This window comes from Crassostrea angulata, chromosome 3 (assembly GCF_025612915.1).
Source record: "Crassostrea angulata isolate pt1a10 chromosome 3, ASM2561291v2, whole genome shotgun sequence".
In the NCBI taxonomy this organism is placed as follows: Eukaryota; Metazoa; Mollusca; class Bivalvia; order Ostreida; family Ostreidae; genus Magallana; species Magallana angulata.
The window spans coordinates 30,057,513-30,078,225 of NC_069113.1; the positions used below are offsets into that span (position 1 = coordinate 30,057,513).

The 20,713-nt window shown below is 33.4% G+C and overlaps 2 protein-coding genes across 2 annotated transcripts; one reads left to right on the forward strand and one right to left on the reverse strand.

Moving 5' to 3' along the window:
* The first annotated feature begins 275 nt into the window (after positions 1-275).
* Positions 276-10,020, forward strand: LOC128175624 (neurofilament heavy polypeptide-like). The gene is made up of 4 exons (XM_052841398.1): positions 276-946; positions 1,975-2,197; positions 4,978-5,110; positions 8,339-10,020. The coding sequence occupies exons 1-4, from the start codon at positions 384-386 to the stop codon at positions 9,793-9,795; spliced, it is 2,376 nt and encodes a 791-aa protein (XP_052697358.1). The 5' UTR covers positions 276-383; the 3' UTR covers positions 9,796-10,020.
* A 5,085-nt stretch (positions 10,021-15,105) lies between these two features.
* On the reverse strand, positions 15,106-16,843 carry LOC128175625 (tubulin-specific chaperone C-like). The gene has a single exon (XM_052841399.1). The coding sequence runs from the start codon at positions 16,819-16,821 to the stop codon at positions 15,805-15,807; it is 1,017 nt and encodes a 338-aa protein (XP_052697359.1). The 5' UTR covers positions 16,822-16,843; the 3' UTR covers positions 15,106-15,804.
* Between the last annotated feature and the right edge of the window lie 3,870 nt (positions 16,844-20,713).

The following is a 20,713-nucleotide window of genomic DNA, read 5'->3' on the forward strand; positions in this document are numbered from 1 at the left end:
AGTAAAATTACCGAAAATATGCCTCGGACCCCCCCCCTTCCCACCTTTACTAGCAAACTAAAATATATCCATCGGGCCCCCGCCCCTATAATAAAACATTCTATGGATCCGCACAGGAAGGCGCTACTGTACATGTACATGTGCATCCCCCTTGGGCGCCACCTTTTGTATAAACATCCCTATTATATTTTGTCATTATCAGGTTAAAGCATACAGTGTATGCAACCTCCGTTTTTTGGAGGATATATTAACGTTATTTTAAATACGTGTAACGCCCTTATGGATAAAGGGCAGTTAACTCTGTTTTAACAAAAGAAGCTGAAATCTACGTCACAGTAATGTGATTTATTACGTCATATCATTAATGGAATACGGTGCACAAAATGTGTTGTTCAATAGAACTCAGCGAAAGAGGAAGACGTATTCTTGGGTTGGTGATATGTTTTATAGACGCAATTCTGGCTGTTGCTGGTGTAATCGTTGCAGCACTGAGTGTTTACTTAAGCTCGCACCTGGAAACTAATATGAAATTTCTGCACGACTATGACACAGGGACGGTGCCAACCTTTCTTTTAATCGTTGGAATCGCTATGCTTATATTAGGATCACTGTTTTCTAAAGCAGCGTTTGACTCTGCATTTCCTGACTCAAGAGGAAGATTTCAAACCTTTTTAGTGTTTTTCCTTGCAGCAAAATTCATTATGACTGTGATCGTTTTCTCTGCATCAATGGTATGCTTTACTCATCGATCTGTAATTGATGAATCTCTTAAGAATGGGCTATATTCAGTAATGAGACTTTATAAGAAAGATATGGAACTTAAAGTATTGATAGATAAATTACAAATTCAGTACATGTGCTGCGGAAGCGAAAACTACGTAGACTGGTTCACAACTAGTTGGGTAAACGAAGAATTTCTTGATGTGGATGACGAAAATATCAAAAGGTAACACAAAGCATTACATGTCCTGATGTGGCAAAAAATGAATGTTTCGCATACATTAATCACGAATACCTGTCAGTGTTGTTCAGTTTGAAAAAGTTGAATCGTTTACTGATAATCCCCCCCCCCCCCTCAAAAAAAAAAAGAAAAAGAAAAAAGTAGAAGACCAAAAATTTGAGATAAACGTCACCCCTGTCAAGTATTCGAAACATACAAAATCTACATGGGTATCATCTTCGCTAGCCAAGTGTCCAATTCGTTTTTCTCATCTCGTGAGAAAAACGAATCGGACACTTGGCTAGCGAAGATGCATGGGTATTATAGGATTAAAGGTCACTATAAAAAAAAAAAAAGTAAACCTGTATGATTATGATTGATCAATATGTATACTTACTTGTATTATTTAACTGTTGTTGCAAAAGTTTCTCAATTCATGACACTGCATTGTATTGTTTATTTGCCAAAATTCATACGAATTATAAACTTCAGCATAACATATTATAGCATTGAATCATGATTTTTTGAAGTATACACTCTCATAACTGCCGCGGTGTGTGCATACAAATTGAGTAACGCGCGTTAGCGCGTTATGAAAATTTGTATGCACACACCGCGGCAGTTATGAGAGTGTATACTTCAAAAAATCATGATTTAATGCTTATATTTACATTTTTTAACTTCTTGCCTTGTCTGCAAATGTGAATTATACCTTAAAATTCCGATCTTATCCTAAGGGTAAGTTAACATTAATGGAAGAGCCACAGTAACAGCCACAAGCGTGAACTTTGATTTTCGCTTGTGACGTTGCAGTTTACAGCGTTCAACGTTTGTGACGTCATAATAAAACTCGTCAATTTGACCTTTGACTACTTGTTGCATTTAGAGGCATTTAAACATCACGGAATTTAATGGAAAAACACAGTAGAATGTAAATATTTATATATATTACACTGTACATTAACTAATACTATCATTAAGGCATAAAGAATTCCATAGTTGTATTACTGTAACAGTAGTACCTTTCGTTGTAGCAAAATGGAAAATGGACTGTATATGGGTAAAGATGTTCCATTTAGTTGTTGCCATGTGCACTCTTCTAAACCATGCATTCATCGTAATGTGGTCAAGGGAACTCGCGTTAAATACAAGCCAACATTGTACACTCAAGGATGTGCTGGAACCCTGATAGAATTCTTTGAATCCGAAATTCTGGAGCCTTCTGGATTTTTTATATTGACTGCCTTTTTTCTTCAAGTAAGAATATGTATGATACAAAATTAGATTTAATTATGATTAGTTATCAAGTGTAAAAATTATTGATTTACATGTACTTGACTGTATTGTATGTTAGATTGCACTGTTGTGCAAAAATAACAGTAAAAGATTTTATCTCAAATATTGCCATAGATTTTGAAATCATAAAAGGAGAAAAGGATAAATTCATAAACCACTAGCATCACTTTAAAACTTTCAGTTTTGTACATTCGTAATTCTTACTTAAATACATAAGGTTAATATCTTTGAGACAGAAGTCTGTCAGACAGCTACATAAAACATGTTAAATGGTATTTTTTTCCTAGGAAAACTACTGTAAACTGTGATTTATTCATGACGACTGTTATTTTGCGATTAATCGTAAATGCACTGCCGACTGATTCGCTTGTACTTTTTCACAATCAAAATGCAGACAATGAGAGTATCTTAAAAATTTACTAGAGATGTTTGAAAACTGGTTTGTGGCAAGAAATAAATGCGAAGACGAGGCTCTTGAGAACACATGATTATTTTTCGCATATTTTGCTAGCGAAGTTGGTTTACCATATTTTAGGGATATTTGCAGATATAAGCAATTACATGTGACATTTTCTCCCCTCTCAAAGAAATGAACGTGCATATCATTACTTCACAATCAAGTAAAACTGAAGTGTTAACAGAGAAAATGGCATTTAATTTCTTTTTGATGTAAAGGGATGCTTACTCCTCCTAGGCACCTGATCCCATCTCTATCCTTTTAGAGTTAAGTTAAAATGTCTTAGACTCTCTGTGGTCAGAGGTTATATAACTCACTATCAGAGCTGTATCTGAATATCTTAAACAAGTACATATAAAAAAAATTCACCATTGTCTGCCTCGTCACATTAGAATTAAGGGTTGTCTCTAAGACCATGCAGGCCGGGAATTCCCCTGCCTAAAGTTGATGTAATTACCCAGCTATTTTTTCATTTCAAACACAATCTAGCTATAAGCTAGACCTCCAGACCCCCTTCTACCTTATTTCTCCCTTCTACATCAATTTTTAGAGACAACCCTGTAATAGATCTATTATATACATGTAGCAATCACTTGCTCATTATTTAATGTGATTAAATCACATATTTCTTTAATTAAAAAACCCCCCAATATTACAGAATACTTTAATCTGTGTGTCTCTAATCTATGTGTCTCTGTGTGTGTGGGTAGGTAGGAGTGCAGTCTGATTCAAACCCCTTCCCAAAGGTTCACATTGCCATTTTAATATTAATAGTAACTATAAACATTGGAAATTTAATACCCCACACCCACTTGGAAACACAGTTTCCAACACAAGTTGGTAAAAAGTTACATATACATGTATAAAGTATGTTCAATAAGTGCTCTCTCTCTCTCTCTCTCTCTCTCTCTCTCTCTCTCAACAACAAAGTTACTGGAAAACCTCAAGTACTCATAAACATGCCTTGATAGGGGTTATTATGACTCAATATTTCTTTTTATCAAATTATGTTTTTATGAATGCAATACTAATAATCCCAGATATGTTTTCCGAGGTTGCCGGTAGGGCCCAAGAAGATATGATGTCTACAAAACAATACCAATGGTTATACTGGTCTCATATCTTTCACCTAAAAATTGAAATTACAGTACTAGTTACAAAACGATTAAAGCACAGTTAATGAGCTATGCCATTGCCGATGTGAAGCCCGGCCGCGCGCCACTCTATATTCACCATTCTTAAAAGAGAATCCCACCCCTCCCCATCCCACCCACCCCAACATAATTCCAGTGCACCACTGTGCCTTCCTATTACTCAGTATTGATAAATCAATATTTATATACCAATAGTTAAGAAATCTACTTTTTGTATAGCTACCAATCTTTTTTAAAAGATAAGCTTGTTTTGGATCAAATGTGTTTCTTTATTTAAATGAAACTTTGTGCTGGGACACTCCATCTAAATATGTATTTAAACACCCCCCCAGTAACACATCTTCTACCCCTCTTTGGTCACTGTGATAACCAGATGACAGTACTTCATTTGTAAAGCAATAGAGACTGCCTGGACACATTTGTGAGATCACACAGCTGATAACAGGGGAAACAACCAAGTGTTAGGTTACTCTCAGTGAGGTTTGATATTTTGATTAATTCCAGCTAAACCATAAATCCTACAAACTTGGGGGGGGGGGGGGGGGGGTTGACACTGTGTTTTAAATAATCAGATCAGTATTTTCACAAAATTAAAATTTTTGACTGGAGAACCAAGTTTAAGGGACAAGGTACCGGTAATTTCTATTTCAGTTAAAAAGGAGATTTCTGTATGCTTATTACTTTGTTTTACAACTGACAGATAAAATGCTTGTTAGATTTTAGAAACTCTTTATTTTATTAACCATAATAATATTATAATGTATATGTAGTGTACTATACAAAACTCTCAGACAAAAAAAAAATCATCAAAATATTAGGCTAATACATGAAGCTTCAACTCCATGAGTTTTACATGCAGTAGCTACCCTTGAGTACTAATTGAATGTGAATGATTTTTCTATAATTTGAAAATTTGTGACATAAGGTAACTTAAAATTGACCCTTAAGATCATATACCAAGATCAAAGATCAAGGTCACACTCAGGAATTTCTTTGTGATTTACAGACTTTCACGAATAATTTTTGTATTCATGCTTGTTATTTTTTGTGTCAATTTAAATAAATAGCTTTACTTACTCTTCACAGTTAACAGACAGTAACAGTATAGTTTTTCAACTTTTTTTTTCTAGATGTTTTCAGCAATCCTGTTGCGTTATTTGCACACATCCATTGATGATGCTGCACTAATGGACCCAGAAGGAATCGGAACGGCCAAATGTTGTCCAACAGTATGTGCAGGAGATTCTATGAAGTATGTTGAAAGTAAGTATTGGTATCATTCAGTTATACTTTCCATCATACCAATAATATACTGTAGTTTCATTAATATTTACAAATTTGATAGGATTAAGGTATTCGATGTATAATGACCACATTTTGTACCTTATAAATTAATGGTCCAATATTCTTAATCATGATATCATTTTGAAGGTGTTATCAAATAAAAATACTCCACCAGAGGAATATTCAAAATTTTAATTATGGTCCAACTAATTACACCTGGAATTTTGCATTGAAGTCTGTGGGCAATGTACATGTATGTTTTTTAAGATATTTTAAAAAGTAACTTTAAATTCGTAAAACTCTCTCAGTTAATACATGCATAAACTTTTTCTTTTTCTTTTTTAACATATGAAATAAATTGAATCATTTACAGCAGATATTTTGATGAAATTAAACTTTCTTTTTTTTCAAGGGCAGATAACTCTTTAAAAAAATTTAAGGTGCAAAATGACGGGCTTCTTATATGTTGTCATGTGAATTTGGTTCATTTCACTATTATAGTTATCTGGCAATACTTTTTTAACTAGTTTAAAATTATTCAAAAACTGTTCAATATCCCTTCATTATACATTGAATACTTTAAGTGAAAATTACAGTTTCAAGGATACATTAATTTTTTGGCCATTTGGCCAATGATTTTATCCTGTTTACTCTAAGGAACATTTTATTTCATGGAATAACTCAACCAGATATCCCCTAAAACTGGCATTCAACGAGATCAATATTGTTGAAGTTCCAGTACTCCCAATGCTCTATCATTTACCATTAAATAAACTGACATAGATTCTATTACAATTATAATTATGATAATATATGAACACTACTATAGTCTGTCCCAGATAATTTCAATCAGTTTTTTAATACCCGCACTTTCTAAAGAAAGTTTGGGTATATTGTTGTTACCCTGTTTTGTCTGTCCATTCGTCCCGAGTTTAGTAGGGGTTTACTCTGGTGCTAGATTGGGTCTGATTGGTACTGTATGTCATGTGACCCATTTAAGACGGGTTTATTCAAATATTTTGTATTTTTTACCGGTACAAAAAAGATAAAATATATTTTTTTTATTTCTTGTATCTTTGTTATGCAATTGACTTATACAGTGTAATTTATGTGAAAGTCATATCTCTAGATAAAGTAATGAAGCAAATAATCAGATCTTGTTATTGTTATTTACTAAAAATACACTGCATATACCTTTAATTTGGATAAAATGTTGTTAAATAATAAAGGTTTTAACATGATGTTCAACTCAGAATTTTTTCCTTTTCAAGAGTGATTGTAAAGTCAGTTCACCTTGGCAAATTAGGTTTTATAGTGTTGTCTGGTTGGCATTACTTTTAAAAACTCCCCCCGAAAATCAAGGGTCAGGAACACCCAAAATTCGCAAAAATCACAGGAATCTCTTAAAAAATCTATTAAATGTGAACATCCAAATGAGTGCAAGTTATAATTGTGTCTTACTCTCAGACTCTGAAGAAATTTTCTTATTCTAAGCTTTTTCATGATTTTGAGAGGATTTCAGATTTTTTTCATTCAATAGTTACAGTAATTACAGTTAGAGTTATTTACCCTTATTATAATATAACTGTGATGTCAGAGTTCATGTCGGTTTTGTGTCATCTGGCTCTCTAAAATCTTCCCTGGTTATTAAAACTAAGTATACAAGTATACTGTTTTATTTTCTTAAAAAGCATGATGTTCTGCCATTTACACATTACATTTTATCTGGTTCTCAAAGGTTTTACTTTAATTCTAACAAGAACTTGAAAACGCCATTTGCAATGCTTGGAATTGCATTGTGGGTTGAAATTTACTGACGCCGAAAAATTCTGATGGATCAATGTGCAAGAAAACCATTGTGACGTCACTCGATTGCATTGGTTAAAGGGCGATAACTCATGTAATGAAATTATGTATATATCCGTGTACGTTGTGTCAGCAGTATATTTACAATTCATGTACACAGTCTTTAATTATTGTTATCTTGCTTGTTCTCGTGAGAGCGTGGAATACGAAACCGTCTTTTAAGGGATCTGCTGGTCCGATAAAAACAGGGCAGTACTGGTCCAAGAAACTAATGCCAAAAAAATCTGTTGAATGAATGTGCAACTGGTCTGAATGTTTTATTCACAAATGCCTTGCCGGTAGAGCTCTCTTCAGCGCTATGTAGCGAGCTGTGCTCGCTATAAGATTTACTACTAGTTATTACTTCTCTTATCTGTTAAATTTCGGCAACTTCACCTATTTTTCTTGAACAATGGTAATTGTTAAAGTCTCTGCGCACAGAGATTTTTTCTCTCCAAAAAATAGCTAAATCAATATGAATTAAGGTAAATGCAAGAGCACTTTTTTTGCATGTGTTGATATGGCAACAGGGTTGTCTCTAAGACCCGGGAGGCGGGGAATTTCCCCGCCTAAAGTGACGTAATTACCCGGCTATTATTGCATTTCAAACACAATCTAGGTATAAGCTAGACCTCCAGATCCCCTTCTACTTTTTTATTTCTCCCTTCTACTTCAATTTTTAGAGACAACCCTGGGCAACATTTTAAAAGTCTTTTAAACTCATCAGAAACCCTATCTAAATATATAGTATATATATATATATATAAGAATATGTGCTTTAAAATATCAAAAAAAGGCCACATGCAATGCTAGCTCTTTTGGGTTTTAAATCTACCTATTTTTCTCCACTTGAAGTTAACATGTATGCATCTACAAAAGATTATTATTGAATTTCACTTATAAAGTCACGCCGATTTGATAATTTTAGAAGTTCCAGATAGAGTCATATGTGTACCTTTAGGTGGCTGTAGGTACAGCTTGTTTGTGACCAAATTGCTTACCAAAGTACCAAGCTTAAAAAAACACACACACATACTCCCTCTCTTAATAATATCTCTCATTATCTACTTAAGATACGAATTGAGGTTCTTTCTATTAAAAGCATATGGTTGCCAGATATTTTTTACAATGAGTTTAATCCTTTTTAGAAATCCAAACAATACTGTTATTACGATATGGAAAGTTTAGCCATGAATTTTTTACAGAAATTTGTGATGTATTGCTTTTTTGGTTATCTCCATTTCAATGAAATTAAATATGTTATGAAATAAGAATAAAAATACAATTAAATGTCAAATCATACATGTATATATGATAAACAGTTAAACACGGCGGACATTATATAACAAGTGACTTTCATAGGCAGCGGAGGGGCTCCTCTCCTTGATGATGATGATGATGATGATGATGATCGTCAACATGCTGGAAGAGAAGAAATGGGTGATTTTCAGACAGAAGATAATGATGACTCAGCAAAAGATATGACTGCTTTTGAAAATTTCATGGGTGGTGGAGGTGGTGGTGGTGGTGGTGGTGATGATGGTTCACATGATGGAGAAGGTAAAGACAAAGAAACAAAAAAGGAAAAGGGAAACAAAGATGAGAAAGAATCAAAAAAAGAAAAAGAAAAGAAAGATGAAAAAGAATCCAAAAAGGAAAAGGGGAACAAGGAAGAGCAAGACTCAACAAAGGAAAAGGGAAAAAAAGATGACAAAGAATCAGCAAAGGATAAAGATGGGAAAGATTCAACAAAAGAAAAAGGAAAAAAAGATGAGAAAGAAACAAAAAAAGAAAAGGGAAACAAAGATGAGAAGGAATCAAAAAAGGAAAAGGGAACCAAAGATGAGAAGGAATCAAAAAAGGAAAAGGGAAATAAAGATGAGAAGGAATCAAAAAAGGAAAAGGGAAATAAAGATGAGAAGGAATCAAAAAAGGAAAAAGGACATAAAGATGAGAAGGAATCTAAAAAGGAAAAAGGACATAAAGATGAAAAAGAATCTAAAAAGGAAAAGAAAGAAGAGAAAGGAAAAGGAAAAAGTGATGAGAAAGAAAAAAAGAAGGAAAAGGGAAACAAGGAAGAGAAAGACAAAAGAAAGGAGAAAGGAAACAAAGATGAGAAAAAAAAGAAAAAGTCATCTGAAGGTCAAGAGAAGGTTGATAAAAACAAAGAGACAAAAAATAAAACCAAAAATAAAGAGGAAAGCAAAAAATCAACAGCTGATAAATCACAAAGTAAAAAGAAAACAAAGGGAAAAGCAGATGAGAGGTCTCGCAAAGATAAATTTGAAAAGGATAAATCAAAAAAAGATACATCGAAAGACAAATCTAAGTCAAAGGAAAAGTCTAAATCTAAGGAAAAATCCAAATCAAAGGAAAAATCTTCATCTAAAGAAAAGTCAAAGTCTAGGGATAAATCAAAGTCTACAGAAAAGTCAAAATCTAGCAAGAAATCCAGAGAAGATAGGTCTAAATCAGGAAAAAGATCTACTCAAGATAAGTCATCAAAATCAAAATCTAGAAGCAAATCTCCTAAAAATGAGTCAAAAGGTAAAAAAAAGGCCACTTCTGGTAAAAGTAAATCCAAATCACCACCCTCTAGGTCTAAGACGAAGAAGAGCAAATCAGCGTCACCAAGAAATAAATCCAAGTCACCTGCTAAGAAGTCACCTGCTAAAAAGTCACCTGCGAAAAAGTCACCGAAAAGGAAGTCACCAGCTAAGAAGTCACCAAAAAGGAAGTCACCGGCTAAAAAGTCACCGAAAAGAAAATCTCCAGCAAAAAAAAAGTCACCTAAAAGACGTAAAACAAAGCGCAAATAGACTATTTCTATAAATACAGAGAAATATTATGTGTGAGTGTATAGAATGTTGCCGTATCTTATGGATCGAGTGCCAAAAAAAATGATTCACATAAAAGAAATTTTGTATTGTATATTCAATGTATTAAGTTGTTGTGTGTGAAAATTCAATTGTCATGAACCCATTCAATGTAAAGTGTTACATAATCAGATGTTATAATAATTATAAATGCCATCAACATTTAAATTTATGCAATTTTTGAACTTTTTTACTGCATCATTATTGGTACTAAGTCTTTCATTGATTCAAAGTTTGGAGATTTACTTTGTTTGCTTAGTTTCAATTACTCTGAATGTGCACCTCATTTTCTGTTCATGAGGTAAGCTCTGCCTGCATGGCTAAATTTTAAGGTACCATCCCTCCTTCCGAAAGTAAATATTTGCAAAAATTGGTTCTTCAGTATAGAGATCTCAACAATTTTAAAATGAACAGTTCCAACACACACTTATACCTTATAGAACAAAATGTGACCATATTTGTCATGTATTTTAATTTTTATCACTTAATGATTAAGTACTTGTATAAAATGCATTCAAGCTTTTTAAAATATTCAATATATGTTGCTAAAGATTATTTGTAATTTCTGTAAAAAATATATGATTTTGCTAAAACGGTCAAATTCCTACATCGATTCCTATTATGACGTCAGCAAACCCGCAGCTACATGTACCTTAAAACAATTAAAGGATATTATTCATAAACACTTGTAAGAGCAAAGTGAACTGTAAACAGTTACATGTAGATACCTGATTAGACTTTTACAATGGTAATTGTGATGTCATACAAAAGTACATTTTCTTGTCTTTTTCAAAAAACAGAGCAGAAGACACCAATTCTTCAGTAGCTTTTTTTTTTTTTATTAAAAAAAAATAGGCCCACAGCCGTCACCCACAACGGAATTCACATCATAACTTGATCGTGTGATATCACTTGAACTACAAAAGAGAGTTGATTAAAATCAACTCCCAAAATCAAAACAAGATACACAGACTTTTGGCGGTAATTCTCTTCCATACTAACCAGCTGCTAACGGCATCGCGATATTACGCCACAGGCAGTATTCGAGAACGACTAAACAAGTGAATATTCGTCAAAACAAAGAAGTAACAACAATAAACTGAGTACATTGCCTACATTCATCACCTTGAGCTTTTTGAAAATGTTTAAATACATATTTGTGTCTGTACATTGCCATCTAATATCAAAGATATCAAGCACTTGCGTATATAAATAAACAGAATACTAGTTTAATTAACCAAAGATAATGATCTATTACCAATATAATCAAATTTAATAAAAGAAATTAACAATTTGGGTTTTTGTAAATGCTTTTTAACGTATATGTAACGTACATATAAGCATGACGTCCTGAACGTCGTTTTACTCAATCACCATGATCACGTAGATTTCTTACTCGTTAGTTCAAAACTGTATAAATAAACACCGGATACTTTACTTCGATAAAGTATCGATAGGTGTTTTTTATTAATTTATAACTTTATATAAGAAATAAATGGTCCGTTGTACAAAATTCATTCTTTAAATAAGATATTTTCAAAAGCATTTATTGGAGATAATTGTAGTTGAGAAAAATCGCCTTTGAATTAAACATTAAATTTTTTTAAAATTCATATGCCTCAGAGATTGGGGGGGGGGGGTCCCGAATCTCCTCCCTTTCTGGATCCGCCAATGTGGAACAGTTTCAGGAATGAATGATTTTTTAGTACTTAACATGGAGTGATCCATTATACCCCAAATGAATGTACGGTAATTTCAAATGTATGCATGGAAATGTTAGTTCGTACCATTAACTTCAGTATCATTTTTTTTTTTGTACTTTAGTGAGTGACTCAGAGACCTATATGTTACGTAGGTTTTCAGAGCAAAAATTGTGAGAGGCGCTTCCACCTCGATTATAGACATGCATAGAAAAAGCTTTTTTTCAATACTGCTGCAGCCAAAACCAGAAATTATCTAGTACCTATACATTCTGTGTTTTCGACATCGAATTTGTCGGAGCGGATCAAAGATCTTATTTTAATTAGATTGTGTTTTGCGGTATAAATTAATTTTCCCATCAAAACAATCATGTGTTCCTGCATTTTTAACAAAAAAGACAATGTCCATCTATTACAGGAGACAAGAAGCGTAAGGAGGAAGAAGAAGAAAAGGAATTTAAGAAGAAATGAAGCAGGATTTGAGGATAAAATACATTGTCGTGATAGGCACCAATATATATAAAAAACCAAGAGACATATATATATTTCAAAATATGAAATACAAATGATTTCTTCAATATGGATGAAAGACATTGTTATTAAAGAAAATGAAAATTGTAAAAAAAAAAAAAAAAAAATGCGTTTTATCTTGTTATTTGGGGATTAAATTTTTTGACAGGCATCGGAGGCCAAACCACTTATAGTCCAAAAAGGCAACACAACTAGTAACGCAGTAGTACTTTCATCATTTTCTTCACACGTTCATTCAGTTTAAGGGAACCGACTTGGGCTTTTGTGTGTTAAAACGACAGAAGCAAATTATCTTAATAGTGTGTAGCATGTACATCCACTCTAGCGTACCTGCAACGTTTCATAAGTGTTTTATGCTTTATAGGGACCATCTCAAAATACAGCGTATAATTATTTTTAGAATATAATTATGGGGAATTGCCATTTTTCGCATTCAGAAGCAGATTATCAAAATTCTCAAAAAAGACATTTTCATCTCATACAGACAGTTATTGCTCTCCCATTTCTCCATGTATAGTATAAGGCATCTTTTTCAATCGTTGATATCAGTGTGAAGGGACTGAATATACATGTATCATTGACATGTCTTTTAAGAGATGTTCTGACATACGAGTAATGATATAAGTAATCAAAGAAATTTAGGGACACCCCTTGTTTGCAAATTCATATTATTAATTATTATTAATTCTACTCATATATCTTATAGACTCAAGTGAGCTTTTCTGTTCAAGATTTGTCCGTTGCCTGTCGTCGTCGGCGTAAACTTTTCACAATTGCATCTTCTCCAGAATCACTGGGCCAATTTCAACTAAACTTGGCACAAAGCATCACTGGGTGGAGGGAATTCAAGTTTTTTTCGAATAAAGGGTCACACCCTCTTCAAATGGGAGAAAAATTTTCTTTTCAAAAACTGTTAGGCCAGAAAAGCTAAAATTTGAATGGAAGCATCATCAGGTAGTGCAGAGTTAAGTGTTTAAATCATGGTCCCCGGGGGTAGGGTGGGTCAACATGGGCTAATTTTACTTAGAAATATATAGAGATAATTTCTCTTCTCAAAAACTTATGAGGCCTGAAAAGCTCAAATTTGTGTGGAAGCATCCTCCACATAAATTATGGTCTCTGGGGATGGGGTGGGGCCACAACATGAAGATCAAGTTTTACAAGAATATAAAGAGAAAATATTTAAAATTCCTTCCCGAAAAAAATAAGACCAGATAATCTTGAGCTTGTGTGAAAGCATCCTCAGGTAGTGTAGATATAAGTTATTCAAGTCAAGGTCCCCGGGAGTAGGGTGGGGCCACAATTGGGGGAGGGGGTCAACTTTACATAGGAAGATATAGAGAGAGATATTCAAAATTCTTTGGGAAAAGCATTCAGTCAGAAAGCAAAAACTTGCGTGAAAGCATAGGTTGTGCAGATTAATGTTTGATCAAACTATGATTCCCAAGAGGCCACAAAGGGGGGGATATATATGAATAGAGAAATTTTTTGGATATTGTAATGCTGATTTGCAATTGATCAGAGTTATGGCTATTGTTGCTCAGGGGTCCGTTTCACAAAGATTTCCTAAGATAGAACTTAAGATATGCCTAAGTTATAACTTAGGAAGTTCCTAAGATTTGTCATAGCTGTTTCACAAAATTTTCTTAGCGTAACGCAGTTGACCAAATTTTATACATTGTAAGCCACTTTTTAAATCATTTCATTAATTCCTAACTTACTAGTATATCAATCATGTAAATTCTTTTCAATATACCACGGATGTAAACTTTCATATGCATACACGAGTAGATAAAAATAACGTAATATAACCGTATATTCTTTAAAAACGGTATGTTTTTATTTGAGAGATCGCAGTATACAGTACATTCCGAAATGGAATACAATACTCACATGCAGTGACAAGTAAGATTTAGAATGGAAAGGTGTGGAACTTTAAAACTAAGTTTAATGTAATGCGTGTTTTCTTGTAATGGTTGATATAAGAATTTTTTTTAACAAAAGGAAACTGCATCTTGTCTGATAGAGCAAGCGAGGATAAAAGACAACAATTTTTTAATGAAACAACAGTCCCATGGATGATTAGTACTAAATCACTTGCCGGTCACTCCTACCCCTCCCAACAAAAACTGACATAAAGAACCCATCACCCCGACGCAAAGAAAACACCTCAAATTTCTTTCGTAAAAGAAAAGCTTATCTGGTGGGGGATATGACAAATCATCCAGTCATTCTGTAATTGATTTTTACTTAGTATTTATTCCTGTTTTTATCAAACTGCTTAAGATATCAGTGACTCTCGTGAATTACTAATTTCATTATCATCAGTGCACTAGCTATAACAATACCCACTAACCATCTGCGCGTGCGACCTGATAATCTAAAAAAAAAATGTTAAAATTAAAAGTCTACACGAGAGATGTTAATTGAAGAAATATATGTATATTTTGATCGTTCTAAAGTTTTCAGTTAAGAAGTAAAGTGAACAAGTCCTATAAATGATTTGTGTATTCTTGTATTTTTGTTAAACTTTAATGTGCATGTAATTCATTACAATACAAAATAAACAGTCGCTATATTTAGTTTGTTCCTAAGACATCGATTTACCTGTCTTAAATTTAAGACATAGCTTAGGAATTTCGCAAGATAAGACAAGAATAGTGAAACGGATAAGTAATGAACTTTCCTAAGATATAACTTAGTCCTAAAGCAATGTGGCCCCTGCCTCTTGTTATATTACGCAATGCCAAAAATGGTTAGGGTAACTACATATTTTGAGAGTATAGTAAGGCATTTTATTTTGTGGCGGAAGGTTTTCAAGAAGAAAATGAACAATTTTCTTGTCTCAACTGTACAAAAGTTAGTTCCCTTGGCCGCCACTTTTGGAGAAAACCCATAGATTTCTCAAAGTAGTCTGTAACCTTGTCATTTGACATTGAAATTCTGTTTCCGTTATTTTCTTCTATTAACTTGAACGGGTGCCGAACTTGAACTAATACATGTAATAAGAATGGATTAAGAATGTGAAAGCTATAAATTTATTAGCTGTTTAAGCATTCATTCTAAATCCATCAATAAAACTGGATTTCCTCTCTTATTGAATGGTCAATATATTGGAATTTCTGACAATTTTTATGTATGCATACATGCAGTCTTCATAAAATGTAAACATAGGTATTTAAAGACTACAGAGCTAACCAGGATGAGGCATCGCCTTTGTGAGATCACCTTTATCATATCACATGAAAATCAGTTATTGATCTTTATTAACATATGTATATTAATGTGCGGTTTGACACAATATTGTATAATATCATATATTACAATATTGCATCACGTTATATGTAAATTTCGCCTCGCCATCTACGAGATTGATCAAATCAATATATTTCCGTAGTGAGTCAGTAACTAACCTAATAAGTAATAATATTAGAGCGTGATATGACCTTCTTTACTACTTTGAACATTGCCAGAGACCCTAGACATCACTATTATATCTACATATGTGTTGATACAAAAAATGTTTAATGTGTACAATAGTTCTATACACCCTAAGAAAACTATTTTTCAAATGTTTTCATGACACAACCACTATAAAAGCAGAGCCAGCAGAGAGATGAAAGCAGCAAACCAATGAATTCAAATGAATGTGTTTTTTAGGGTCTCTTATGCAATCACATGACAGTTTTCTCCAAATGAAAAGTACCATATGGACTGTATCTCAAAATTTAAATTCTTCATTTTCCTCTTCTTTCATTACACTCCAATTAGGAGAGTGTACATCACATGCAAGCCAGTTGAAGTCATCAACGTCATTCCAATTATTTTTTGATTTGTCTAGTCCTGCAGTGACAAAATGCTTGTCCAAGTTAGGATAACTGAGACTGTATGGTGCAAATCGTAACTGTTCACAGTCTTCTATAATTGCCCGACTTGTAACATGCAGAAAAAATTTGCAGTCAACTGTTGAATGTGTTCTCAGCTGCTGGCAAGCAATTACAAAGGTACATTTTTTGCAGTCACTTATGAAAACGGAACTTGATACTGGCCCAACCAGAACAATGCAGTTATCAAGATTTTTCATATGAACTGTTGATGGTGCTCCAAATACTTTGATAGTGCAAAACTTGTTATCAATTAAGGAAACATCCTCCTTAAATACTATATTCTCACTCATTTCAATACATTCATGAGACCTCTTCTGAATTGAACATTCCGACAATTGTATATCAACAGAGTTGTCAACAATAGAGGGCACTGACTCAGTTTCAACCTTGCTTGATAACTTCTTCTTTGAAGAGAAAGCAAATTTCTTTTTGGGGAAGAGCTCTTCTCTCTTCTCTTGGACACGAGTTTGTAATACACCCAGTGCTTCCTGACTTTGTCTGACATCATAAGAAGGTAAAAACATGGTGGAATCCGCGTGAAATTTTTGAAGAGATTGAAGTTTTTGCGAAATTCTGTCAAATTCATTTAGCCTTTCATCCTTACTTAGATTGTCGATTTTTTCTAAGGAGTTAAGAATATCACACTTTTCCTTGTTGAAATTTTCCAAAAAATATTTCGCACCTTCGAGTGTAGATAAATCGTTTCCTCTTTCTTGTTTTCTCTTTTCCAATTCATTTAAACGTTCTTCGTCCCTTTTCGCTAATCTATCTGTTATCTCTGCCCTTTTCTGACTTGTAACGTTGTCCATGGTTTTTGGAATTTGTTGGGATATGACTGGCAAATAAATCATGGCAGCTTACATCACTAAGTAATTACAAAATATTAATTTGTCATAGTGAAACATCCAATTGATCCATAATGAATTATTTTTCTTCCCTTCTTTTCAAATTTCGTTATAATTAACGTGTATAAATCGAAATGAGTTGATATTAGGAAGGATTGTATATTTTTTACATTGTTATTTGCGACCAACGACAAGCGGTACCAACACGATTCGCCATACAAATTGTCAAACCGACGAATGTGGGATTTTCGCACCTAAAGACTGTTTTTAACATTTTTAATAAACATACAAATATATTTGGACATCTCCTAAATTCACATAATTATATACTAGTATTTGAACCAGGTTTATGCAAAATCTTGAAATGGTATGCAGGAACGTAGCATCGGTTTTTTTTAAAGTTGGGGGAGGGGGGAGGGAGCGTACAGAACTGTATATATGGCTTCTGTTTCCAATTTTACTGTTAATTTTCTACCTATCACTAAATTGTTTATGTGCTCACCAAAAAGTGGGCGGGGGGGGGACTCCATGTTAGTTCACTTTCTTAAAATATAGAGTCAATTTTAGAAAAATAATTGCTGCGAGAAAAAGTTGGGGGGGGGGGGGGGTATGCAGGGGGCAGGGGGGCTGCACATCCAAAACGACGAATGTGGGATTTTCGCACCTAAAGACAGTTTAAAACATTTTAATAAACATACAAATATATTTGGAAATCTCCGACCTTCACATAATGAAATAGTAGTATTTGAACCATGTTTATGCAAAATCATGAAAATATATGCAGGTACGTAGCATCGTTTTTGACAGTGGGGGGGGGGGGGGGGCAGACACGTCAAAAAAAATTTTGTCAAGCAAATAAAAAAAAGGGAATTTGCAGCTTTTCAAAAAACGGGCTCCATGTTAGTTCACTTTCTTATAGAGTCTATTTAATAAAAATGATTGCTGCGAGGAAAAGTAGGGGGATGCGGGTGGCGGGGGCTGCATATCCAAAAAATTTTGACAAGCAAATAAAAAAGGGAATTTGCGCAACTTTTCAAAAGCAATCGGGGGGAGGGGGGGCGTACTAAACTGTATATATATGATATGTGTTAGTTCATGTTACAATGTAGTTCACTTTCTTATAGGGTCAATTTAATGAAAATGATTGCTGCGAGAAAAAGGGGGGGAGCAGGGGGTCCCCCCTCCCCCCGACGCTACGTGCCTGATATGGAACGCCTCAATTGCCTTGTGGATGTTCTTCATTATAAGACGATATTTCAACATGACATGATGACACTTTAACATTATATACTGAAATAAACGTGAATGAAGCTTGTTTGAATTGTTGAGTAGCTTGACTTCAGTCCTATACTCTCTTCTTCGTAATATTTCCGAGTTTTACTAAATCGCGACTCCGCTGCTTATAGTTAATTAAGAACCACCACATTGAAATATCACCATTTAATTAAACATCAGCTTGTAATGTTAAAGTAAGAGCATATAATCCAGAAGTATCAGAATATGAAGACAAGGTATCATCATATATGTAACGAAGAAGTACCAGCATGTAATGTTAAAATGTCAGCGTTTAAGATAAAATATCATATAATAAAAATTATCAGCATATAATGAAGAATTATTAGTATATAATGTTAGAGTATCAGCATGAACTATATTGCAATGTTGAAATATCAACACAACGTTGAAGTTTCATTATATAAAGAAGATTTCCACCTAAGGCAGTTGAGTCGATTTGTAACATGTCTTCTGTGCTATTTCAGAAAACGGAGATAACAAATGCAGACTACAGATAGAAAATGCGTATTATAGTGACGGTTACATGTACACCATTTTACAGGTGCAAATATACATCTGTAGGAAGAATTAAATTGTAGGCCTGTGAAGTCAACTCTAAGAATTACACACATAATACACAGACTCGCGTGAACACACCAACACGATTGCATATTCGGATTTTCAAGTTCACATGACAGGATTTTCTAGCAAAATTATCCTCTCTATACCCCCCCCCCCCCCACACACACACACACTGCTTGGCAGTTTGTAAGAGAAATCAAATGAAAGATGAAAGTATAAAGAAATTAAGTGTGAAATTGAAGATTAGGTACACTACACCACCACTCCCATCTCCCCACCCTCCCCCAACAGATTAGGATTTTTATGAATATGGGAAGTTTTTTTGCTTGTCAAGATGTTTTGGATGAGTCTGACCTCCAACATTAAAAAACGATGTTGCGTGCATGTTTATATCTTTTAAATACTGTTATATAGATTTATTGTAAAAAAAAAAAAATTGTTGAATAATTACATGTAGATTGAAAATAATTTGTAAATTATAATTTGTAAATAAATTTGTAAATAAATATATCTATTCATTGATGCATTTAACATTAGAAAATCTATGTACTAATTATGTTTGTATACTGTATATGTATGACTTGCACCACACATGTGTTTTTTGTCAATAAATTGAATTGACTTGTGATTCCCCTTTGGTATTCCACGAGGTAATCTTGAAATGTTCTGGGTGGTTTAACGGCTAAGATTAATAAATTTATCGTCATATTTTTGGTTTCTAAACATTTCTCATCAAAGTTCGATATCATGTAAATCGTTACTTCCTTGTATATGGTATTTCTTTATGTCGTTAGTACTTAGAATTATAAAAAAAATCTTTATAGTCACAAAACGTTGACAAACTAAGGACGACGTCCGTGCCTAGAGAAGTGACTTTTGATCTCTTTTTCACTTGATAGCGAGACCTAGATTAAAATGTCAACAAATTAACCATAAGATCTTCCTTCGATTTTCAGATATGATTTGTTAAGTTATTTATATAAGTAATCAATTAGTTAAGAAAAAATATTTGCTATATCTTTATACTTAAAAATTAAAATAGTCTAAAATGGACAAGACAACCCAGCGAGCTTTGTCTGAGTTTTATGGTTCCTGGTCAGATATAGGCTACACGATTTTAATAAAGTCATTTTTTAAAGAAAGAAAATGTTTCATAATTCGCTTATTGATTGATTCATTAATAATGTGTGAAAAGTGTTTTTTTTTTAAGGAATACAGTATTGTTAAAATTTACGATTGATATTGACTAGGACAAATGAACGATGAACATGTAGTCATGTGTTACATTAAAAGTTTGAAATCGATGATTTCTGAACTTATCTGTATCAATCTGGTTATCGATTCAAAATTTACAAGCTGCTTTTAGAACTTAAGTTAATTTTTTTCTCTAATTAAACAGGGTTTTTTTGTCATCAGTACATCATGCAGCAGAAAAATGTTTTCCATTAAAGAAATTAGATTGCAGGCAATAGTGTAAGACATCAGTCTTCACTTTTTTCATTGTCTATTCTATTTATCAAACGTTTATTTAATTTCTATTTTTTTTTCAAACAACTGATTAATTAAGCAATATAGTTTGTAACAACAACAAAAAAAGAAAGAAAGAAAATGACCAAACAACGGTGCTTTAAATTTACACAAAAACGTGACACTGTATGTACCCAAGAACTTTATTTTAGATCAAGTCTTCAGAAAATCGATTCGCTTCATCTGTCAAAAAAATTAATACGTTCGGTCTGCGATTGTATAAACATGGGCTCCGCCATTACTATTGCCAATTAAAGGGTGAATATCGAGGTAAAAGGTGCTTAATTACTCAATACATTTAAATGCCATACATGTTTTAACGCGTTTTGAAACGGCGTTTTCAACTTTAAAGGGTACCTGCAGCCCAGCCGATGTGAAACATATGTTAAAGAGTTTATTTACCAAAATTTAATGCAAAAATACGCATCGAAATCGGTGCAAAAATAACGGAGTTACGCCTCTTCAAAGTGGCTATTTTTACCTGCTTTGGGAAATCTAATCAAGAGAAAACAGA